Source organism: Tyto alba, unplaced genomic scaffold (assembly GCF_018691265.1).
Source record: "Tyto alba isolate M040663 unplaced genomic scaffold, T.alba_DEE_v4.0 Super-Scaffold_16, whole genome shotgun sequence".
Taxonomy (NCBI): domain Eukaryota; kingdom Metazoa; phylum Chordata; class Aves; order Strigiformes; family Tytonidae; genus Tyto; species Tyto alba.
The window spans coordinates 27,541,877-27,567,781 of record NW_024881278.1 but is presented as its reverse complement, the minus strand read 5'-3'; the positions used below and the strand labels follow the sequence as shown (position 1 = coordinate 27,567,781).

General features: G+C 40.6%; 1 protein-coding gene across 4 annotated transcripts in view; it reads left to right on the top strand.

Moving 5' to 3' along the window:
• DAAM2 (dishevelled associated activator of morphogenesis 2) overlaps window positions 1–25,905 on the top strand; it is a 228,943-nt gene that overhangs the window by 26,565 nt on the left and 176,473 nt on the right. For 3 of the 4 annotated variants that reach the window (XM_042789299.1, XM_042789298.1, XM_042789300.1), the window contains exon 2: window positions 11,665–11,784. In XM_042789299.1, coding sequence (XP_042645233.1) covers window positions 11,665–11,784 — 120 coding nt within the window. Of the gene's footprint in view, window positions 1–11,664; window positions 11,785–20,361; window positions 20,701–25,905 lie in introns of those variants that run through there. The other variant, XM_042789301.1, reaches the window with a different exon arrangement.

Genomic DNA, 25,905 nt, shown 5'->3' with positions numbered 1-25,905 from the left:
TCAAGAAGGAATTAAACTACTGTGGAGCTGTATAAGCATCCTTGCTTCTGCTGAGCTGTGCATAGAAGTTTCCTGGGCTCTTGTAGAGGTGTAACATGGTTTCCCTCTAACACAAAGCTATTTTTTTCCCCAAGAATGTTACAACAGTCCAGTCCCTCTGTAAACATATAGATAAATCATCAATCTACAATATGGTAAGTTCTGTACATTCAAATCCTGAACGCTGTGGGTATTATATGCTCATTAGTCAGATTGTTTCTGTTGGAGCTGGGGCAATCTCAATGGACTGTTCTTATTTAACCAGTAGGAGTTAAATGTTGAGAATTTTTTTTTGTTTGCAATCATATTCTATACAAATATTTGAGGTTAAGTCACGTATATATAGTAGCAATTTATTCTTTGTATTCATCACTTTCCTTTGGAAAATTTCCAAGCACTTTACAAATATTAGTGGAGTTAGCATTTTGGGAAACTGAGGCATAGCTTTCTCAGAAGCCTGCAGCCTGATGGCAGTCTGTACTATCGTATAAATACTCTCACTGCAAGTAGGTTAGAGACCCGTTTTTTTTAGCTATCTTTGTCTTCTGAAGTGTTAGTTTAACAAAACCATAGAAGTTAAACTAAAATATAACAACATCCCGCCTGGTAAACAAGCCATATATGCACCAAAGTTATACTTCTTCAAGAATGCAATTATATCACCTTACTGTAGAGTAGGTACTTCTCCCATTTCTTTCTCCCTCCCTCGTATCAGTGTTCTGGTTTACCAGAACCTCTAGTTATAATCCCCAGTTCTTCCCAGTCCCTACCCTTCATTTAAGTTTTTGCCTACACCGAGTATGAAACTTAAGGTATTGTTGATAATGATTATAAGAGATCTGCCCTAGCTAGGTGGAATGCATTGATTTGTTAGATTAAACAGCATACATCTGTAGGGAAGGTTTGCCAGGATATCATTCTTCCTGACAAATGTCAGGAATGGGGCCATCCACTAGTGCAGACAGTCTTGGTTTTCTCACTGAGTCACTGACCATTAAGCTGGGATGCCTGGACTGTGAGTACCCTGCTTAAATCCCTTTGGCAGAATCCTGACCCCCTCCAGGCAGGTGACCCCATCAGCATCTGCACAACAGATGAAAGAAAGCAAGATCTTGACCAAACACGAGGGGACTTCAGTCCTTTGCTACTTTTGCAGCCGTGTATACAGCGGGAACCAATTAAACTATGTTTCTAACAGCTGAATGCACAGAGAGACAGTTGGTTTTGTTATCGCCTGTGCTCTGATCTGTCAGCATCTTCCTGCACTGTTATGCAGGGATAGAGTAATAACCATGCTAGGGCCCTGCCAATATGAACCGTCTTCCAACTGTGCCCTACTGAGATATGAACTTGCCCTCATTGCTTGTTTCATACTTTTACTGCCCTGTGGGTCAGGCATCCCAATGAGCGAATCCCTCTGGCTTGGTTGTAGAGGCCCTGAAATGTGTTGCCAATGACAGAAGTACAAAGCTTGAACTTAGCCTTTCATCGTCAGCAGGATTCAGGCAGTCTGTGTGAATGTTACAAAGTCTTTGGCACTCACCATTACAAAGTTATAGGGAGAAAAACAGATTCATTTTCTGACTAGGTGAAATTTTCCTTGGGGGACTCATGAATTGTTTTCCAGCTGTGTCTGAGCTTATCTAGAATAGCTTCATGTACCTGCTGGGGTACATGTGTTAAGCTATAAAAGTCCTACTGTGCCCTTCATGACACATTTTATGTTTAAACAGAGGCAAAATTTAGCAGACAACTCCTCACTGCCTCATCTCCTGCTTGCTTACAGTGGTGACGTTTAGTGTGTTCACATCTATCAGGACATCCCCAGAGGCCCATACTCTTTGATTTACACATCTGTTAGTGTAGCTAAACTACTGTGAAATGGGAGCCTTATCTAAGAAAATACTGCAAATCCAAGCTACAGTTGACCTAACATAATATATTAACATTTTCATATAGTATCAATGTAATTTTAAGAAAAAACCTTTTAAGAATGCTGCTTCATCAGTCTTCAGAGTCAATATTTCAATTACCAGCCTCAATTTTTGCAAGATACATCAACATACAATTCAGATTACATACATATCAATACTTGAGTTTTTCTCACTTTGACATAAAAAATATTATCCACAAAGCATGCATGTTCAAATTAAAATGGACTAAATTATGATCTCTAGAATCAGATATCAGAGGTCAGGGAGATGATATTATACCCCTGTACAACGAAATACGAGATTTGTCATTGCCAGCTGCTTTAAACTAAAAGTGAAAATGGCTGCCTCACTTCAGACTGAAAAAATTATCTAATTCTGCTTCCCACTGGTCACTCGAAAAGTCTTATGTTAATGTGTGACAGCATTGGAATAAATGTGCTGTGGACTCTGTTGGACTACGTGTCTGTTATGCAGTTGTCTGTGATTGTAGGAAACAGGACGTGATGACCTTGTAGTCTTATACTCCCATGAATGCACATGACAGAACCCAAGTGACCACCCTACAGGCTCTGGTGACATGTGGGAGTGCAGCAAATTAAAATGGAAGCAGATGGTGAAAGAGTCCCATCTCTGTTTTGCCTTGTCTTTTCTTTTAGGGATGTTGCCTTAAGTCTTTGATCCAAATAGCCTGCTGAGGAACTATGTCTCTGAGCTATGATGAAACAACACTAGGAATGCTGTGTTCAATTTTGAGTACTCAATACTAAATGGTTACACAGTAATGGGAAGAGATAGGCAACCTTCATTTTTCCTTTGAGCACTCATTAGTCATGGTCTCTTGTGATTCTTTAGCTCTTTCAGGAATAAACTTAATTCACAAAGCAGCTAGAGGGAGTTGGGCAGTTTGGTGCCAGGCTGGAGGGCAAGCCTCCAGAAAAATGGGAAATACTCTGACTTCCATTAGAAATTCTCCCACTGTTAATCTTGGGCTTGCTTCTGCTGGCTGGCCACTGCCATTAACTGTTTATGTGCGTGACTTGGGGTATGTGTTTTCCAGTATACTGTCTGTCTGTCTATCTATCTATCTATCTATCCATCCATCTATATACTTGCCTACCTACCTACCTACTTGTTTGTTTGCTTGTTTGTTTGCTTGTAATGGAACAGCCCAGGCTGAATGGATTTGTAAGCTTTATTTTCTAGGTTTCCTATTTAGACTGTGTGACCCTAAGCCCATGGGTTCTCTAGGTTCCTATATTTGTTGTGTTTGGACTTTTAAAGCTGAAATTCTCACCAGAATTTTGGGGGATTGTTAGAAACAAGACGGATTTTGCCATTTGATGTGGATCATACACACTGCATCTTGTGATGCCAATAGGATGGGAAATAAAGGGCCCTGTAGCCATGGTGAAGCTCCCTGAGAACTTCACTCCTGGGTGTCACAAAAGCAATTTTCCCAATTCTGTGATACTTAGTCTAAAAAGTCTTTGTGTAGAGTAAGATGCCATGCTGGTTTTGTTTAGTACCTCTGGACTTCAGTTATATTCTGAGTGTCCCATGAACTCCAGGGTCACAGGAAATGTACTGCTCATGGGCAAATGCACCCAGACTTGAGTTTGTTCAGCGGTCATTGTGGATGGTTCTTAAAACGCCAAGCTCACTTCTGCATATTCACTGAGCAGACATAGTAATCACTGCATTATATTAGCGTCTGTATATCTGACACACCCAGTGATTTGTTTGCAGACTTTCCCACACCCTCAGAGTTGCCACTTCTTAGTTTGGGTCATTTTTACCATGGCTGTGTCAGATGTCATTTTCCCTCCAGATATTTTTGGGTGTAGCTGATTGCAGTAGGGAGAGAGGACAACACAAGTCTGCCTTTTGCAGCTCACCTGAGTTGCATCATTAGAGAGCATTAAAAAATTCAGGCAGCTGGACTGAGTGGTAATTGTAGGACGCTACTATTCTATTCTATTCTATTCTATTCTATTCTATTCTATTCTATTCTATTCTATTCTATTCTATTCTATTCTATTCTATTCTATTCTATTCTATTCTATTCTATTCTATTCTATTCTATTCTATTCTATTCTATTCTATTCTATTCTATTCTATTCTATTCTATTCTATATTCTATTCTATTCCTGTTTGTAGGTTCTTTTTGTTTGTTTTGGCTTGCTTTTTTTTTTTTTTTTTTTTTACTACTATGTACCTTCTATCCATACGGTTACAGTAGTTCTTTCTTTTCACCCTTCTTTCTTTACCCAACAGAGGAATGTGATAGTCTTGAGAATCTACTATGGGCCTTACCACGTTGAACCACGAGGCCAATACAAGCCATTCGTTTTATTTTTGACATTTGACATCAGTAGGTGGATTTTGTTATATCTCATCAGGCCTGTCTGATGTACTGAAAAGTCTTTGTAGTTATGTTTATTAGTATTTTATGTTGGTTTTTTTTTTTTTTTTTTTGCCTTGCTTAAACTATGTCAGCTATTGGAGGTCCTCTGCTCTAAAATGAGTCAGAGCTGACTAAGTGGCCTTATGTCCCGCCTGCTTTGCTAATTGTGCTGAGCCAAGTAGTATCTATTGGCTATGCAAGCATGGAACGTAAGGAAGGGTTTTGTTAACTCAGGGAAACAAATGAGTTGTAGATGGGAGCTATGCTTCTGGTTTGGCCAATAATTACAGGCTGCAGACTTCACAAGTTCCAAAAACTAAGCAACCTCCACCTTGCTTAATACTTGGATAAGATACCAAACTCTACATGAAGCAGTGCTGATTATTTAGAGGCATGTATCAATGTTGATTTGGGTTCAAGACTGAAATACAATGAAATTGATATTGTAGGATATCAGAGTTCCTTGTCTGTGTTCCACAGTGCTTTTCAGCACTAAACTAATTTCCTTTGAGGAAACGATTCAAGAGTTTAGACTATTAGGAAACATAAGTTACAGAAAAAAGTAAAGATTTTGCTCAGTACTTTACCTGGTTCAGCAAAATGTATACTTCTCAGATACTCATAATTAGGTGCACTAAGAATGGGACACAGTCTAATATAGCTGTCTTTGATTTCTGGTTTCTCTTTGTCTTTTGGCTACTTGTTTCTGATGCCACAAATACCCTTAATAAACTGTACTCTTGCAAAAAATGTTAAAATAGAGAGTTCCTTGAACTCCATCCCTCTGTGTCTGAGGGTTGTGCTACACTGGGCCAATTACAGGACCACATTTACAAAAATAGTTAGCTGTGTATTCTTCAGTTTTTGTGTTCAAGATTTATACAATTTATGTTGTCACCAAAACCACCTCTGCTCTAACAGACTTTGGCTTTGACCTGTAGGGCTTGTTTTTTCAGAATTGTTGAGCATCCGTATCCCCAACTCACTTCAGAAGGACTTGTGGGTGAAAAGATGTTCAGACACTTGTCCAAGGTCACAGTGACAGTTAGGATCAGAGCTCCACAGAATAGTTCCTGTCTCCAGGTAAATAAACACACATGACAAACTGGTAGAAACTTCTGAGCTGTTCAGAGATCCTGTGTAGCTGCACCTCCAGAATTAGTCTTGTCTTTCTTAATAATATTTAAACAGTTACACTTCCATAATAATAAGTTATCACCACCTGTGCAGTGACAGTAACTACCAGCTGAGTAGGAATTATTGTCCACTACTGAAGTAACGTCTTCCGTTGTAGTGATTGTTTTTAAAATATCATGACTTGGGAATTGCTTGGAATGTCCTTTCTATGTTGGCTGGGAACTGACCTACCTGGTTGCAGAGTGTGAGGCAGTGCTTCTTGGGTTTGGTTTTGTTTTGTTCTGTTTTGTTTTGTTTTCTGAGGACTTATCACAATTGGCTTTGCACCAGAGAGGTGGATGAACAACGCAGCAAGCCCTGCTTTTTCATATCCACTGCAGTAAGTTTAAGGTTGCCTGGAAAACTCAACAGCTATAGAAAGCAGCATGTTGGAGTGGTAGCACAGCCTCATCCTTCTTTATAGTGTCAGCTGAATTGGCTAGGAAGTTCTGGCTTCACCTTTTCACAAACCCAGTAATTTCCCTGAGCTCTCATTAGCACACTCCAGCGATCAGGATGCGCCATGCTGTTCAAAACCTCCACATACTTCAGGAATAATGTAGTCTAGGTTTTTGTCTAAAGTCTAAGCATGATTTGACTAATGGTGATTTAGAGCTGAAATAAAAGCAAGGCTGGAGAAGTGGGCTAAACATTTTTCTCATCTAGCTGAGTTGTCTAAACACTGGGGACTAAGATGAGCTTATGCAGAGCCTTCTAACATTGACTCTGAGTCAGGCATTATTATCCCTCTTTTAGAGAGTACAGTCAGAAACATGAATTGGCTTGCCCATGCCCACACAGAAATGCACAGCTAGTGTCAGCATTACAACTTGGTTACTCAGAAGCACACAGATGTGTAACATATATTGCACTTCTTCCCACCCCTACTTGCTGTAAAGATTTCTTGCAAGTGATCAGATGCACTCTCTTTGTTCTTTTGCTGTATTTGGTGAGTATGGCTGTTCTCTTTTGGTGTAATTTTCTTTTTAATATAAAAGTCTTAATGAGTCAAATAATGCTTTTCTATGTGTACAGTTTCCTGATCACTGTAAAAATACAGATCCTTGACTCTGAAAGAGTTTGTACTTGTAGAGCTTTCTGTTGGTTCTCCTGGATAAACCAGTACACACTGGTGGAAGGTGAGAGAGGACATATGAAGATTTCCAGAAGTGGCTGAAGGAAATTTTCCTGTCCATAGCATATCACAACATTGAAAATGAGAGGACCATCAATTTAAATGAAATCAGTAAGCTCTAAAAGGTTTAGAAAACTTCAGGTTGAAGCCGAGGTTGCAACTTAGGTTTCCTGTCTGTTGACAATTTATGAATGCCTTTGCCTCTCCCTAGAAGTTGGGCATAACTGTTTCGGTCAACTTCCCTGCGGCCCAGAGCAGAATCTGCAGCCCTTTCCTTTAAAGCCTTTGGAATTTACATAACCCTGCAATTGTAGCAATGCAAAATGTGGCTCTGGTTACAATAACAAGGGTTTAGGGAACGCAGGGAGAGATTGTAGCAGCAAAGGCATAAAAGCAAAACAAAACAAAACCCTACATGCTGTTTTAATTTTCAGCAGCCACGTGAGAACTGTCCTCCAGTTCCTGGCCATAAATAAATCTCTGTCGTCATAGGAAGACAAAAAACAAAACAGTTCACATTCTTCCCAAATTTTCTTAAGGTTACAAAAAATAAAGGAAAGGTAAATATTTCAAAAGCAGAGTCTTTGCTGAGGAATGTCAAATTATTACTCAGGGGGGTTGATATTTGCATCAAGTGAAGAAATTTGACATTAAACCTCTCTTTCCCTGTTCCATCTCCACCAGCTCTTTTGAGAAAACCACTTAGGACTGCATGTGGATAATGTGCCAGGCAAGTCTTCTTAAAGCCCCAGGGGTTCACTGCCCTAGTGTCAGCTGAGGCAGGAACTTTCTTTGAGATGAATGAGGACTACGCAGAATCATGCATGCCTGTTGCTTCTTGTCAGATTTTACATCTTAGTTCTGTTACATGTGTTGGGAAGACGAGGACTTGGTCCCAGGGTTTGTCCACTTTCCCAGTAACTTGCGGTAGGGACTGTAACTTGCTCCTTTGAAGAGAAGCAGAAGGAATGGAAATGTTCTTTATGCCTTTTCTCCAGCTTTGAGCTTTCATTTATCAGACACAGCTTGAAGGACTGGCTAGATAGAAGGCTGTGTAAGGTATTAAACATATGGTGTAGAACTGTGAAGAGTTTCATTGCACAGGCTCTCCTACCAGAGGAAAAAAACCCAAGAAGCCCATCATTTGCACATAAGTGATGAAATAGAGATTATCTAGGTCTACAGCACATCTGCTTTACAGAAACAATAGCAAAAGCTGAAAGAGGAAGCTTTCTGGAATATTACTTGTATTCCTGGAACTGCTTTTGGGAGTAGATTTGACATCTAAAGCTGAATTCTTTCCTCTAGCAAATGTGAAGGGAATAGTGACAAGGTTCTACTGGCATTGAAGCAGAAGACAATGGAGGACCAGCTTAATGATTCAGAGATTCACATGTGGCACCCCCCCCCCCCCTTCTTAATTTAAGGTTTTTATATTCTTATGAATGATCTTGTATGTGGAAAAATGTCAGAGGTAGTAAAGACTACTCAAAGAGGCAGCCCTTGAATGAAAAAACATGAGGTTTAATGAGGACAGAAGATCAAGTCCACAGCAATAGCTTTTCCTGAACTGTTTTCCTTTATTCTTATCTCAAAAGATAAGTGTGAAATAGGTTTATCTTGCAAACTTTTGGGAATTGTTAAGATTGGAAGCTTCAAAAGCTTATCATCCACTGTCACTGTTTCTTCTATCATGTGCTGCTTTTATGCAAGACTCAGACACCAGGTCTTCAGAATTCCTGGTATGTGTGAGATTTGGACATTTCAGGGAGTGACCTCTCCAATCAGATCTGAGGTGTTATTTCATCTCTTAAGAACAAACCTTGACGTACCTATTGCCCGATCTGAACTAAGCTGAACAGTATCAGTATCTTCTCCCCCTGCCATCAGGAAGATGGGGTGCTGTGGAGCTTACAGTGCTGGGAACAACAGAAGATTCCAACTTCAAGAACAGACAGAAGGTGGTGCAAATGTTTTCATAAGAAAGGAAAGCCAAGTCAGAGAAACACAGAAAATGTGGTACAAGAGTACTGCTATGTACAGAGCAGGTAGTGTGTATTCCTGTCTACACAGCAAGGCCTACCTGAAGGCGACAGTAGGCATTCATTATTGGCCCCATTTAACTCACTGGGAAATTAGGCAAGAGAAAGAACTAGGCTGGAATGTGAAAAGACCAGGTACTACGTTTCCTTACTTTTTAGGAGTACAGTCAAAACAAATGCATGTGCTGATAAAAGACATTGTGCAATGCAGTACCATTATTTTCACTACTCCATTTTACTGCAGTTTTGCCTTTCAATGTCACTTCTAGAATCTTAACTTCTCAAATGCACTACACACATCAGCTGGGGACAGACAAATAGCAACACACTTCCCAAGGCAAACTCTTCTTGCCCTTTCAAAAAATTATCCCCATGCAATTTTTTTTTCAGCAGCATCAAAGAGTTAAGGGGGGAAGTAGATAGAGAATCTTGACATTAGGCTCCCTCTCACGTGCACTAAATCTAGCCTCCTCCTACAGAGTTTGTCTCAAATGAAATGTCTCATTATGGATTGAGTGGCTCAAGAAAAAAGAAAATTGGTGTATTTTTCCAGCTATCCAGAGTAATTAGTAGATATACCAGTGGCTGTACCACTGAATGAAAATGTAAACAGAGTGTTCTGATTTTCTCTGTTAAAATGAGGAATGGGTTTTATTGACCTGTGAGACAAAGGGAGTGGATGAATGAATGAACACAGCTGTAAGGTGCTATAAAGTTTTTATTTCTGTGTATTTTGAATGACCACACTATTCATAAGTGGCTGAGCCATGAGTGACTCAGTTCATCCCAGTAAAAAAGCCATATGATTACTTGATTCCATCTTTTATTTCTGCCACTTTACTTTGTTGATTCATGTATTTATTCATTTTTGCCTTCATTTTCCCTGTTCTAGAGGACATCAGCTATTGTGGAAACACTGTTACTAGTCAGGACAGGATTTAGTTATGGGACCACATGTTGACATGGCTAAAATGTGTACAGAAAGCTTTTGAAAAATGTACGAGGATGACTTCATTGTGTAGTGAGATGCCGTGGCACTGACAGATGCAGATGTGAATGCAGAATCCAGTGCTCCATACCAAAAGTAGGGCTACAGAAATAAGCATGCCGGCTTATAGTTATTACATGTGGCTAAACAGAGATTTGGTCAGCTGTTCAAATTCAGATTCAGCTGATTAGAATGAAAAATTGTTACAATTGCAAGTGTTGCAGGGTAAGCTACCTTATGTTTGGACTCAGGGGTGAGGAAATATAATTCCGTGTGAATTGCGTGACTAAGGATAGCTCTTTAGGGAGTATAAGGACAGACTGAAACATGAAGTGGTAATGTAGGGAATGAATGGAGATAACCTTTAGCAGAGAGACCTAGAATAACCAGGCTTCATGTGTGAAGATACTCAAAACCTGACTGGATGGGGCCCCAGGAAACCTGCTCTAGTTGACCCTCCTTTGAGCAGGGGAATTGGAGCAGGTGATTGCTAGAGGGCTCTTCTAACATCAACTCTTCTGTGCTCTGTGACACTTTAATCTGTTTTTGGTTTTTTTTTTGTTTTTTTTTTTTTGTTTGTTTGTTTGTTTCTTGTTTGGTTTTTGTTTGTTGTTGTTTTTGTTGTTGTTGTTGTTTTGTTTTTGTTTTTGTTTTTTCTCATGACTGAGTCAAAACAGCTCAAGAACTCTGATCACAGCTAGCACTTATTATTTTGGGCCACATACTATTTGGGATGTGCTGTCCCACATCCTCTTAAAATAAATTATGCCAGGGCAAAAATCAGGAATTGTGGTGAAAGGTTTGGGGGCAAGCAGTAGAATTGCTTCCTGTGCTATATATAGCTTGAGGTTGAGTATACGACTTCACTCTCTAATGTTTCTAATGTGGTTTCTTTCACTAGCATCAAATTCTTACAGGAAAAAAAAAAAAAAAAAAAAAAAGAGAGAGAGAAGAAAGACGCCTAAATTAGCATAGTGTTGATAGACCTATGTTAAAGTTAATTTCGTTACTTCAGTGGAAAATTGCATTAATGAAGAGAAAACAAGGTCTTATGTTTCTTTTATCCTCCAAAGAGTACATTTTCTATGAATAATCTTAAGGCACCCAAGGAGGAATTGACAATTTTAATTATATTTTTCTTAAACCAGCTTAGTTATATGCCATGGGAAGCAAACAAGGAAAAGGTCGCTTTAATGGTATTTCCTTAAACAATAGTACAGCAGCATTTGTGGAATGTCCTGGAGCACAATCATTTGGCTTTAATAAAAAATAATGAAAAAAACCCAACAACACGAAAATTAGCTGAATGATAAAAGTAAATAATTCATAACAGATTTCCTCCTAAATCCTGGAAGTCATCTGTCTAGAGCAGCTGATACAAAGAAGAGAGAGCCATTACTTCTGTGTCATCTGAAAACCATCTTTGTATATGTTAATCACACTCTGTGCAGAAAAATTAGCTTCTTTTCTCTATCAGTGACCACTTATGATCTCCACACTCAATGATTAGAGTAACCAATCAACAGTGCATATGCAATCAGTGTTGAAGATATAATGGTATATGTAAGAAACTCATATTGTGTTTGATTCTACGGTGTATTAAGAGCACCATTGAGTGCTTCAGCAAAGAAGCCTTTAAGAATTTTCTTGTGTTTACATGTCCAAATAATACCTACTACCTGCATCTTCTCATGCTTAGCATTAAGCATGTGCTTCAAATCACTCTGGTTTAAGACAAAGTGATTTAATCAAAACACTGAAGACCAGCCCTGTCCTGAAGTTAATAGAGACCATACAGGATCTTCCGTACATATTTCTTCTGTAATTTCTTTTGAAAGCGACAAAACATTGGAGACACCTTTTATATTGATAGAAAGCTAAAAGGAACTATTTATTTGCAATTGTTTGTTGTTTTTATTTATTTATTTCTTTATTTATTTTTCCAGAAGACCATCTCTACAGTCAAAACAGCTGTACGAAGTCATCCGAAGGTGGGCTTTTCCTACCTGGTGAGGACCTAAACAGAGAGAGAGAAGAACGTATCAGAAACTCCACAGATCACCCAGGTTAGTTCTGATTTGCATGTGAGGAATGCAAGAGGAACAGAATACTAGGGAATTGCTTAAGTGAATACTAGGGAATACTTAGGTATCACTTTTGATGTCTTAAACTTGTGTAATGTTACCTACATTCACCTGGCAAGAGGAATCTTCCACCTATTGCAGGGTGGTTTTCAACTTTAGAGCAAGGTTACAGCAAACAAGACCTCAGTGTCCCCAATTACAATCAAACCAGGTGTGTTTAGAAGCAACATATATCCTAATGGCATAAACATTGTAACCTCCTACCCCATCTGTTCTCCTTACCCCATCACCATTCAACAGAATGTATCCAGGACGTGCTACAAATGTTAGTCACGCTGTTATTCAGTCTGAGGGCCAGCATATTAGCTTGGTTTTGATTATAATTATAATCTAAACTGGGGGCATTTCTTGTAAGTTAGTAAATACACTTATTGGAAATGATAGTTTAGTAATGTTCTTGATTTTCTGCTCTGTTTTTCCTCTTTCTTTCTTTCTTCTGTGCCTCATTCTTCTAAAGCAGCCACCAATTAGAAGAAAACTTGAGTGTCAGCATCTTCCTCCTTGGTGCAATTTAGAATCCTTCAGGACTTTAGTGTATTAAGAAGAGTTTGTGCATTCAGTTTCTGCATGAAGCATAATTGCACCCGGTGTCTCATAATTTTGAGTGTCCTTTCTCTTGTAGTGCTTGCAACAATCATTTACAGAGACAAAATAGGGTGAAACCTTTTCTTCTGATGGTATTTCCACTTTACAGGATCCAAAACGCTGTGAAGTCATGTGATGCGGCTCCCTCCAGCCGTGCACTCTGCAGTGGTATTTACATCAGTGCAGTGTGAGTGTAAAGGGCGGCTGAGTTAAGATGGTGCATGCTTCACACTGATGTAAATGAGAACACCAAGCATCGGGGCAGTGGTGAATCAGTAGTCGGGGCTCAAGCTCAGTCATACTTCTGCTGAACTGAGCAGTAAGTTTCCTGTAGTTGTCTCCATAGGCGTGATCCTGCCCCTCTGTCGGTGTCCTAAATAGTTCCCATAGAGGTTAGAACCTCACAGATGGCCAATACAAAAATTACAAATGCTAAACCTCAGATTCTGTTATGTGAAGCAAAGTATGATGTTTTGCTCACAGGTCCAGTTCTCTAGCTGTGTATGAATACGTATGCAAGAGGAACACATTTACTCCCCATAATTTTAAAATGTTACTATTTTACATCTTTGAAGTCTTCTGGAAACCTGATTAATACATTCTTGATCAGCTACATCCCTCAAGGTGACCAGTTTCTTTTCTAGCATGTGCAGTGGTTCAGGAGCAAACAATGATTCTAGGAGCCCAGTCTCTGTGCATGAATATCTTTCATAGAATCAGGGCCACTGCCTTATTAAATGTATGCTGCTCTCTTGGCATACACCAAGTCTCCTCCTGGCTCAGACTACCATGGTGGAATTAAACCTTGCAGAATCTGGGTGTGCCCCTCTTCATATCCCAGTCAACTGCTTCACAGAGCATGCAATGTATTTTTTTTTGTCTCCAGAGCAACTCAATCTTTCTGGTAATCACACAGGTGCTACTTAGCACCCCATTGTAGCATGGGCGCTCTGCATTCCCAGTGAACTGAACCATCTTGCCAAGCACAACAAAGATGGCTTATACCTTTCTTCTCCCCTGCCCCTAGCCTCACAGTCCAGCAGATTTCCAAGGGAGCAATTCAGCATCCTTTGCCCAGAAGTAAGGAGCCACCTTTCCGTAGGAACTTTGTCCCATTTCCAGGACTCCCATGCATACAGGAATTCCTGTAAAGAAGGCCAAGTATTCTCCAGGAAAGTGCGTGTCACAAAATAGGACAGATTCCATGTGATGGAAGTTATGTCTAAGAAAAATCAGGGTGGGTTAACAGTGGTGCAATAGCTAGATGTCATTTGTGATTAATTGCTCTAATAAGGTCAGCTGCCTTCCTAATTGATTTCAGCTTCTTACTCAGGGATCAGTGCTGCTAATTAGTTTGCATGTAAACTGCAGAGGACATGAATAATCAGAGCTAAGCAAGCCACACCAACTGTAACTAATCCTTCTAGCTCTTCTGCAAAGGATACACAGTAAGCAAAAGTTGTCCCCTGCCCAGCACCACAAATGGAGCCAGGACTTGTTGCTCCAGCTACTTTTTTTCCACTGAGATGCTATAGAGCACTCAATAGCATGCAGAACTGGCAACCTTGAAGTCACTTTTGAAGGAAGTGAGTTTCCTAGGTAGAATAGGAGCAGTGAGATAGCTCTGTCACCAGTACTGTAAGGACGAGGGTATTTACCTGGAGGTCCGTGCCTGCTAAGAAGCTGTTTCAGGATCCATGAGTAGCCAAGTATAATTTACAAAACCCCAAGGTTGTTCTAAGTTGATATCAGTCTTAAATACCTTGACCGGCTTATAGACCGTAGAATCACAGGGGCAGTTTAAAAACTGCTATTACATCTTTACTCTGGTTTTGTGCTAGCCAGAAGTCAACCAGAGTAAAAGTCCTCGCCTAGATCCTGTATCAGAATAAGAAGTGGAAATAGCCTTTGCCTTTCCTTATTCCTTTGTATAGACATTGCTTTGATTTTCCTGGAAGTCACTGAGTTCTGTGTGTTCATAGCTAGAGACTGACTTTATTTCTGACTGTATTAATGCCCTATTCTTGGTTGGAACAAGACACGTTGATCTATATAATTGCTAAATAAATGATGGTCAATACAACATCAGACATTCCTCAAACACTTCTTAAACTTAAAAAAGCCCATCCCATGTGCCCCTCCTCACCATGCAGCTAAACAAATCCATGCACATAAATCAAGAGAATAAAAGGAAAAAAATCCCAGACCATTAAGAGCCCAAACTAGTTTTAAAATTGTTATTAGTGAAAGCCTGTGTTACAGTGCAGCCTAAGGTGGTCTGGATATTTTTCAAAAAGGTGAAAAAAGTCTTTCAAATGAAAAATGTTGAGGAATGTTATTATACAGACTTTTGTTGGAACAGCTAGCTAGGGACAAGCTCACTCCAGACCTCCTTAGTTCAGATATTTAGTAGATCTAGCCAACAACGTGTGGTTACTGATGTTTGTGATACAGATCACCTGTCTGCATACTACACCTTTCAGTAATATGACCATTTGCTGGAACATTTTTTTTTTTATTATTATTATTATTATTTCTCTGGAAAATGAGAAGATACATACAAAATAGAAGGAAACATTCAAAAATAATGGGGAAAGCAGAGAAAGACTCCATTTTACAAATCAGTGCCCTTTGTTAACTGAAAAGCAGAAAGAGCAGAAGAGATCTGAAGTTCTGCTGAATTATTTTTTTTTTCTAAAATTCTAGTCTGTTATTGCTAAGAAAATATCATTAATAGGTTCAAAATGATCATAAGGTGACAGATGTGAACAGAACCAACATTTCTTCAAGGCGGGCAAATGAAGCCATGGTGAAGTTGCTGGCTACAAATGTTTATAGTAGTCAAGGACTGCTAACTACCTTTAATTGCTGGCAGATGATCAATGTTTGGTAGCAGGAAATTTAATTCTGGCTGATTCTCTCTCCCTTGCCTTCAGGGATCTGGGTTTGAGTTGGGCTGTTATCCGAAAGCAGAGTTGCACTTTCAAGATGTTTGAGAAATACCAAACAAAACTAAAGGGAGAAATGAGACAATTCTTGTAAATTTCCACTTTTTTTTTTTTTATTATTTTTTTTTTTTATTTTTCCCATCAGTTGGAGTAATCTCTTTCACTTTCTAGGAGCTTATAAACCTATTCTCCTTTCTGAAGAGCAAATGTCTTTTTCCTCTTTCCATAGCTGTTCTCTGAGTTGCAACAAGTACCAATGGCTTTTCTTTTGGGCTGACATGTTCTCTTGTCAGCAAACAACTTGTGCAGACCACTCACTAAATCTTAACCAATATAGGAGAGAAGGTTATAATGGACTTCAGAAGCTAATGAAGGAGAAGGAGCTGTGAACAGGAAAAACAGAGGGAAAAGGGTAATATTAAAATGTGCCATTTCCAGGGAGATCCAAACCAACATCTTATGATGATGGAAACAGATTTGAATGTAATTGTAGTTGACCTAAGCTCTGTGGTGTGGGCCATTTTATAATATGGAAAACAAATGTTTTTGTTAAAGAACAACTGGTAGAAGTAGTTTGATGGCTAGTACATTGATTTAAGACATTATCAAGGAACATTATCTTCATGTTGAAAGCCATAAATTTCATTAACTGCACAACTCTTACAGATCTGATTGGGTTTAGGTCTTAGGAAACATTTGATTTACTTTTATTTTTATTTTTTTTTTTTTTAAACAAGAAAATAAATGTTTGTGCTGCATTTGTTGTTGCAGCTAAATAAAACGTATCTTTCCATGGTGTCAGGAACGCTGCAGAAAAAGAAGTACATCAACAATACATCAGATGCAAGCTAACCTTAATAGCAATAAGTTCTGCCTCAGTTTCACTCAAACATCTGCATGCATTCACATGTGTAAATGCATACATGCACACACAGGTATGTAAGTGCACTATGATTCATCAAGTGGAAAACAATCTTGTGGCATTAATAGTTTTAATTTTTGACTAATAATGAACATTATTTCAGATAAGCATTGTCCAGTTACCTACTTTTTTAAAGTTCAAAGCAAGTTCTCAAACTGCTCTATAAACACATTATGGGTTAGGATTGAAAAGCTTTAATCTGAGATTTGTATATTCCTGAATTGGACCATAGTTCCATCCTTATTAATTTGGAAGTCAGTGGGAGTGGAAACCAGCGCTTAGATCTGATGGTGCAGTCTAACCCCAGAGATAAAAATAATTCTGGAGAAAATTATATTAACTAAAAGAACATGTATGCCTATCTGTATTGTATTGGCTATATATGCCTCATTTCAGCCTGTTCTGACAGGGGACAGAATTTCTGGTGTCTCTTTGATAAGTAAGGATAGTGATGGTTCCATTACCACGTTACCTCCAATGTCAGTGTATAGTAGTAGTACTGCTCTGCCCGTCACATTCAAGAGATACTCCAAAACATTGTGTGGTATTTTGGAGACTGGGAGACATGCAGAAACAATCTCTGTAGAGAGGGCGTGAAAGTCTTGCTAGTTCTGCAGCCTGTGGTGACTGAGCAGAAGTCTTTGACGCTGTAGCTGCACTGGGTGGTGGTGTCAAGCAAGGCAGGCAGCCAAGCTCACAGAGCCATCGTGTTTAATCTCATTGTCAGATGGAGCAGGCAGCCTGGCACTGGGTCTCCTCTCACAATGGGCACTTTTGTTGTTCGATTAATATACCCATGTCCTTTTGTTTTGACAAGAGATCTAACAAACAGTTTATATCTCCAGAGGTGGAGCAACATCTCACAGAGGCTTTTGCTTCTGCATTCTGTAAGGAATCTGCATTTGAGCAGCAAATAATCTATTTGGTTTTGTATGTCCCTTTCCCCTTGTCTTTTCACTTGTTACTATTTAGGGCCCTTATACATAAACAATGCCGTAGCTTTTTGACCCAAAATGCTTATAGAAATAAGCAGGTGATTTCTTTATTTGTCTTAAATTCAGAAGGAGCTGCTTTTGTAAGTCTATTTGTGCTGTCTTGGGATGTAGATCTTATGTGATACACTGTTCAGAAAGAGAAACATAACTTTTTTCTTTCTTGGTAACTTGGAGATGACTTCTGGTTTTGCTGTCCCCTGTAAGCCAAGACACCAGAATAGCTCCTATTAAGCGTCACCTCCTGTGCAAGGGAATTGCTTTGCAGAATCAAGCATTTTTGCAAACTGCAACACTTCTCAGTTTTCACTGAGGTATCTGCAGTTCAGTATTTAATAGTAAAAAGCTGGCTTCTCTGGCATCTTTCATCCCAGGCTGTTACTAATACAAGTATTGAATTATATAAAACCAGAGTTTAATGTACTTCTTTTGTTATTGGGGAAACAAAGTCACAGAAAGAGTCAGTGATTTTTACCTAGTTTCATTTACTGCTGACGAAATATTGAAGCATGCAGCAGAATTCAAATTCTATGTCCTTTATTTTATTTAATATATCACACATTTCTCCTACAGCCAGTAATAGAAACCAGGAGTTGTGCTGTAACCATTAGACAATGCTCTGTCAATGAAACATCCAGATGCTGCAGTGGGGGGTGGGAGGGGTGTGCAGTTTTCACATGGGATTATGAGGAGTATAAGGAGCAACATAGGCAAGGAACAGCAGATACTATTTTTCCATCTTAGCTTTGATGGTGGTTAGATCATTCCGGTCCAGTGGCACAAGCCTGTTTCCTGCTGGGCACTTTCTGGTGTTTTGCATGTTCTTGTTCTGTGTGTGCAGAGCAATGAAGCATCACTTTAACTCCTCCTAAGCCCCCCAAGCTCCCCCCTCCCCCCCCAGTAATGGTTTCTCTCCATCATTGGTGTCTTTGCCATTCAAATCCCCAGCCTCTGCAGCACCTTACCCTGTTGTCTGGTAGACAGACTCTGTGTTTTGAACATTTCAGAATAACCTTAGCTGAGGCATCAAATGGATGACCAGCCTTGACTTAAATATGAGTGTTTTGTTAACTTTTAACTAATGAACAAGACAAGGGCCATTTATCTTGGTTACATTGTATCATAATAAATGGTACAGTGTGCTAAGGTGAGAAGGGAGATAATGTTGGTAATGTAAGTCTATCTAACCCTTGTCCCTTGGCCGGCTGCTGCAGGTTGGTTTCTAGGTCTGGATACAGGTTTATGGCTCCAGATTCTTGGCTGAAGCAAGGAGAGGGCAGGGGGAAAGCCAGAAGAGGAATCAGTTAATCATTCCTACCTCTCCTTTCATCTCTTCTTTCCTTTTCCAATGTGAAACTGAGAGGATAGAGGGGAGAAGGAGGGACCAAGACAGCTAGGTGGAGCTGGCAAGGTGGAAATCAGCTGCAGAAGCACCTGGCATGCAGAAAGGGGAAGGAGGGAGTAAAAGGGCAGGGACTTGGAGAATGAGATGAAAAAAGTAGTAGACAGAGATGTGAGTGGAAAGTGAGGGTTGATAGACCAATGCAAACGTGTGAATAAAGGGGAGGACTGATGGAATTATACGATCTCTTCTACTGTGTGTCACATGCAGTTTGCATGTGTAAATCATATAAAACTTTCCCAGGCTTTATGCTGAGAAAATCAGGAGCACAGTACAGCTCATGCTTGAGGAACACTGATGGGTCCACATGGTTAAGTACAAGGCTCATAATGCTGAAGATCATAATTTAGTAATGTGGCTAAATGGCTACTTTGCTTAGAGGGTAGAAGGTATACATGCCAGTAGTTAGCAGATCCCTACTGAGCCTGTTTGTGAAGGACCATTAGCAGTAAAAGGGCTGGATTCACCTTTTGGGTTGTACCCCTGTGCTTTTATCATAGGACCAAAAAAACAGAAAGACATCATGGCTTGCTGGCAGTTTGTACCCGTTCTGTGCTTATTGCGCATTGGTGTATGTGCAGGCAGAGAGGACACGACAGTGGTGACTTGGACTCATCTTGTTTGGTTTGGCCTGCCAGTTTGAAGGTGATATTTTTCCCCTGCAACTTGCTTTCTCTGGCTGTGCCATTAAATATATGCATACTTGTATATATATGGCTTCGCCTTGTGATAGGTGTTGATTGGTGTTGTCATCATGAGAGTTCAGTTATTGTAATGAAAACAAATGGCTGACTTATACAGAGAGCAAACCATATATTTTTGTGGGCTAAAGAAAGAGAGAGAGAGATATTTTGCAGATGGTGTTACTGTCTCTGAATTTCAGCATCACCGTTGAACAGAGAATGCGGTTTCTTCCACTGCGGACAGCAACACACGAGGCAGACAACTCCCCCACGTTAATCTAGCTGTTAAGATCAGATATAGTTGAAAGTGAAGTCAGAAAACACGCTAGAAACAGTGGTTTAGATAGGATTAAAGCTATTGGGAGAATGACTGAAGAGGAAGAACTGGGAAACGAGGGCTTTTTATTTAGTTAAGTCATATTCTCTCCATTACAGGGAATTAAATCTCTTAAGGTCAAAATGATCTGGGTTACCAGGGGATATCCTTAATCCTAATGCCGCTGCAGAGCGTGGGCCGGGGCCGGCGTGCAGCACGAAGCGTGGGGCTGGCACGGACACGCTGCTGCTGCCCACTGGGGTCCCTGCACCCACGGTCCGGGGGAACCCGTGGCCTCCTCCTTCGCCGGGTCATAATTCCCGCCTGCGCCGCAGAGGGTGTGAAGGAAGCAAAAATCACAAAAAACAAAAAACAAAACAAAGCAAAAAACAAAACTCAAACCCAAACCCGCCGCACCTGAACGCCCTGACTGAAAAGCTGTGGAGCAGAGGGTCGCTCGCGTTCCCGAGCCGCGCGGGAAACCGGCCCGCGCAGCGGCGCCCATCGCCCGGGCCGGGGGCGGCTGAGCCCGCCCCGCCCCGCCCCGCCCCCGCCGCTCCGGCCCGGGCCGCCAGCCGGGGCGGCCCCGGTGGCTGCCGGTTCGCGTGCGCTGCCGCCAGGCCGGCGCTCGGTCCCTTTAAGAGAGCGCAGCGCGGTAGCAGGGGCCGGCCCTGCCTCCCGGAGCCCGCGGCGCTGGAGCGGGGCTGGGGAATGGGAAGCAGTTCCTCAGCTGGGGCCGGCAGAGAGAGCGCGGCGGCAGCAGCACCGGCAGCACCACCAGCAGCAGCAAAAGCAGCAGCAGCAGCAAAAGCAGCAGCAGCAGCAGCCGCCACCACCCGCCCCCCCTCAGGTGCCCCCCCCACCCCCCAGCAGCATCCAGCGTGGGGATCAGCGCTGTGCCTGGCTCCCTGACACGGCGGGGACGTTCCTGAGCACTGAGCTCAGCTGCTTTAAAAAGCAAGTAGGAAAATATACAGCTGGATAAAATTGGTAAGTCAAACTCAAGTCACATCCTCCTCCTTAGGCTGCAGTTTTCCAGTCTCTTAATTTGTAATGTTTTTTGCAGGCCGGTTCGGTTGTGGTGCGCTTTTTTTTTTTTTTTTTTTTTTTTTTTTTTTTTTTTTTTTTTTTTTAAATTGTCTTCTAAGCAGAGCAGCTGGGAAAACATGGAGGCAAAATAAAAGCGTAAAAAAACTTTGAGGATTTGTCAGTGTTTGTGCTCCTATTTTGAAATCCTCTTTCCACATTGACGCTTTGCTGCAGGAGTGGGGAAGGGGGAAACGAGCAAGTGCTTTTTTTTTTATGTGGTGGGGAAAGCAAGCTGGTAAGGGTTGTAATTGGCTTTTGTCATGGAGATGATTAAAGAGAGAGATTTGGAAAAAAAAAAAAAAAAAAACAAAACAAAAAACCAAAAAAACAACAACAACAAAAAAAGATCAACCAAACAACAAAAAAGCAACAAAAAGTTGCAAGAAGCTTGTAGTGACTTGTCATTTACTTTTCCAGAGTAAAACCAAATCTCGTGTTGCAGGGTTTTAAAACGCAGCGGGGGGTGTGCGGCAGGAGGAGCGACCTTCTCGAACCCGCGTTGCGGGTGGGAGCGGGGGTGCCGGGCGAGGGCTGGGGGTGCTCGCGCAGGGGGAGCGAGGCGCGGCGGGGCCGCCGAGTGGCGCCGGCAGAGGGCGCTGCTGCTGCGCCGCCGTGACGTAACACCCCCCCCACCCGCGCGGCGGGCGGGCGGGCAGGGGACCCTCTGAAACACCCGCCAGAGGTAACGATGTTTTGGACGGTTAAACCAGAAATCGTTCGCACGTGCAGAAAGCTCCAGAGCACCCGGTTAGAGGAGTCGATGTTTTTAATTTTTGTTCCCTTAACTTGCTGAGGTAGTTTTGCTTGTTTAAGTGATGATCTGCATCATAAAGAAAAATATAAATTCTGTGGATCAGATCTAGAAATTAGATCCTGTTAATAATCCTGTTATCTTTTCCGGAATGTGTTGTGGGGTCAACGTGGATAAAGAAGACGGGAGTGAAAGTGTAGAATCTCTTGACAGAAACTTTTCTTCAGTAATGGTGTGGGAGATGAAGAACTCATTCAGTGTTGATCAAGTTGCAGGCTGGAGTTAGATATCTGAGAGGGGAATGTACCCTTTATATCCAGCACAGATGTGTAGCAGAGGTTGGAGATCTATAAGTTGAATAATAAGACCAGTAAACTCTAATGACTGAGCTGTATATTGTCAATTAGATTGGGGAAAGGGGGGAGAGCCACGTTCAGGCAGGCGTACAGCTTGCTTTATAGAAATCCCAATACTACTACTGGTACAAGAGACTATTAATTGTGCCATATTCTACCCATATATAACAAAGAGTTAGGGAATACAGTAGTAGACTGTCCTTACTTCTGTATGTGTATACTTGCTTATGTGTACCCTGGTGTGTATAACAATATCCTACTGCTTTGTGGAGCAGGAATTTGGGTTTCCTTGAATCAAAGGCTTTAAAAGGAATGAAGGTGTTATTTTAACTAGTGCAGTTCTGTTGCGAGAAGAGAATCGGAGCTGTCAAGTTCCTGGCCGGTACAAACTCTATTAGATCTTGATGTTTCTCTTGTAACCTGGGGATTTGGTTGTGCCTTGAACAGCAAGATGTTTCTGTCTGGCTTGATTCCTGTTACTTACAAATCACTTGTGGTGGACTGGAAACATTTGCAGATTTTGAGTCCTTAATGTGAGACATGCCGGGCAAAGTAGATTAAAAGAACTGAATGACCATATGGAACGCAGTCATTCAGGCTCCCAATTATTATACCTCATTGAAGAGTTTAGACTGCTCCTACTTCTGCTGAATCAGTAAATTATGCGAGCAGAAATCAACTTTCTTACCTGTACTAGACAGTTAAACAGTTATTGTGAGGCAGTGCATCCTTGGGATGTTAGTTCTTTTTCGTGAAAAAAAAATAACTATTCCTTTATATTCCTTATGGTTCATTAGACATCCAGGTATGAATGGCCGTTTGAAATGATTTACTGGATCAGAGGAAAGATTTCCCTCTTCAGTTCATCTCTGAACTACCAGGCATTAGTCAGATGTCTGACTGCTGCTTCAGAAATTTATAGAGGAATCTCTTTCATTTTCCTTCGAGCAGACTACCTGATGGGATTACTCAGCTGTCCCCTGTGTGTTGTGCGGCATGTGCTGGACCCCTGAGCAGTGGAGCAAGTTCATTGAGAATGATAGAGCTATCAGACATCATGAGACACAATTGACCCTAGCAGATACTTGTCTTGGTAGGAGACTGATTTATTCGCTGCAAGTGTGTCTCCTCCACTGTCACTGATGTTCAGATAAGCTCTTACCAGTTGCATCTCCCCATCTATTTCATTTGTCTTCATGACATGTTTAATATGGTAGTTGAAGTGATTTCAGTTCAGTTCTCCTGCTTGCCTATATTTCAAATTAAAATCTTTGCTTCACAAATGGAAGAGACAGTTTGATGTGCCTGACCCTACTTTTACTGTGCTGTTTGGAAATTCACTTTAGTATGTGCTTTACTTTGCTCCTGAGTGCTTGTCTTTGAATTACTTTGTACCTGAAAATCCACCCTGAAAGTCTGTCTGTGGCTGATGCTGAGGTTGTACAGTTAACTCCAGCAGTCTCCAAAACATTAGCTTAGTATGAAATACGTGTGTGATATTGAAAATGTGAAGAAATCCCGCACTTCTATTTATGGCAAATTAAAGAAACTGAGCTTCCTTTAATAGCTTTTTTCATTGGAGGCCTCTCTTTTTACCTGCCAGTAGATACAGTGTTGGTGATGCTATATATTCTGTGCCTGCCATTGCAGTGCTTGTCTACTACTTGCTTCCGCTGACAGTAACTCTGCTGAGTGAGTCTAACCAGAGCAAAGCTCATGGTTACTCAGCAAATTACCCACATTTTGGTTTCTAATATTATTAGTTTTGAACATTGTTTTGCAGAGCTTCAGGTTCTTGTTGTTAGTTCACCTTTGAGCATCTTATCATAGCTTACTTAATGAAGCCTAGTGCAAAATCCTTTCCGTAAGAATGTTTCTGTCTTCAAGAAGTGCAGGATGTTACCACAGGTTATGATGGCTTGTGATGCTCACATAACTGAGGTGAGTCTGGCCTTATTTTCTCTTGTAGGTAAAGCCTCTCTTTGCTTTATAGAACAGAAGCAGGATCCCAAATTAAAACCTCAGTTTCATATTGAAGACTCACTGTGCCTAGTGTAGTAACCTGCCGTGTTCTTTGATAATAGATTTCATAGACAGTTTTTTACACTGAACAGTAATAGCTATGGTTTTATGTCTGATTAATTTGCCTGTCTCTACTTCTGCAATCATTTGGAATGCCACATTTTCCATTACACAAGGGATATCTATATCAGTATAAGTAGAGACCTCTCAAGTTGTTGTCCTGTGCAACATCAAAAAATGTTGACTTGCAGAGAAGGTGAAGGAAAGTAAATAAGATTTAATAGTTCTGAAGGTGTAGATGGAAAGGAAATATTGCAGGAATGTGTTCCCCAAAGACTCATTTCAGTGGAGTAGATACCCGTACGCAGATAGTCCCAACTCTTCCAGACAGAATACGTCAGATCTGCCAATGCTCATGTGTATGAGCATCCTCCAAGGAATTAATTTATTTTCTTCTTCAAATATGTACAGCCGTTATCTCGTGTCTAAGACAGTTGAAGACTGAGCTGTTCCTTTTTCTTATCTGTAGTTCCAAAGTTCTTTTCTTCTTAACCAGATTCATCAGAATCCTTGGAAAACTTCAATCTCTCTTTAATCTCAATCAATTATTGAGAGTATTATTTCTTAAATGTAAAAAAAAGAAAGTGAGCAAGAAGTCTTTAAAAAACTTTTAGACACTCTACTGGTTTAATTATGCTTAAAAAACCATGGTAGTGACCTAATATATCATTAAATAACCACATTTAAATACTGCGTTCACCTTGCCAGCCAATAAATCAAAGCAGTGGTGAAATCCCTTTTGTTCTCTTTGCTACACCCTGAAACCTGTGAAATAATCTGAACACTTAGCAAAAGTATATATCAAGTTGATGTGTTTTGGAGCATGAAATGGGAAAAAGAGGTAGGAATTTTGAGATTCCTAGGGACCAAAAATGGCCCTGCTGCATTGTAAAGGTTCCATATGAGAAGAAAATACAAAGTGCCTGCTAGCAGTGCTGTTCTTCAGTATGGACTGCGCTTCTCAGTGCCTTCATTGGAAAGGATAACTTTTATACTCAGGACTGTTTCTTACCATCTTGTCTAACTGTCCTTTGGGGAGGGGGTTGGGGGCGAGGTGTAACTGATTCACAGTGCGAGTGGTGGCATTTAAAGTGGAGCACAGAACAAAAGCGGTTCTGAAGTCTTCATCTGCATCATTTTATTTTCCTGCTGTCATGCATTGTTCTGCTTGAGAAACTTGACAGGGTGAGAAATGTGGATGAGCAGAAGGAGCATCAAACAATGAACTGTCTTCTATGCCATATGGTGTAAAATGCAACATCCAGGCACAGCAGGTAGGCTAAGGGCACCCTTTGCAACTGCATTTCCCAGCTCTTTTCACCTGTGCTTCATGTTGTGGTGTTTTTTTTTTTTTGTTTGTTTGTTTGTTGTTTTTTTTTTTTGTTTTGTTTTTTTGTTTTTTTTTTTTTAAATCTGTGCGTTGTGTTGATTAGGCAATATGCTGTGTTAGCCAGATTGCATGTCTAGCTCTGCAGCCTCTTTCTAGATGTATCAAGACCTGTAACTTTACCTACATCTATTAACTAATCTATTAACTGGCATGATCATATAGCTATGGTTATTTTGAAATACATGGAAAGTACGTGGAGAAACACTATAAATTCATTTCTCCAAGAGAACATTTTCCAGTAACTGATGAAACCCAGCCTCATGCCAGATGAAAAGCTCTTGTGTTATCATTTTCAGATAATTAAAAAAATAAAACCCCAATCCCTTACAGCAGCAGTTTTATAAATACTATGTGTGTGCAGGCGCATGTATGTGCATGCCTACACTACTGCTTCACTCTCATGTTGACAGCTTGTGCTTTTGACAGCAGGCGCAGCATTATTATACACTTTTAGGTAGAGGATTTAATGATGCAGGGATACAGGGCATGGATAGAGGAGTTTGTGGCTTTTTGCATTTTTTTGTTTT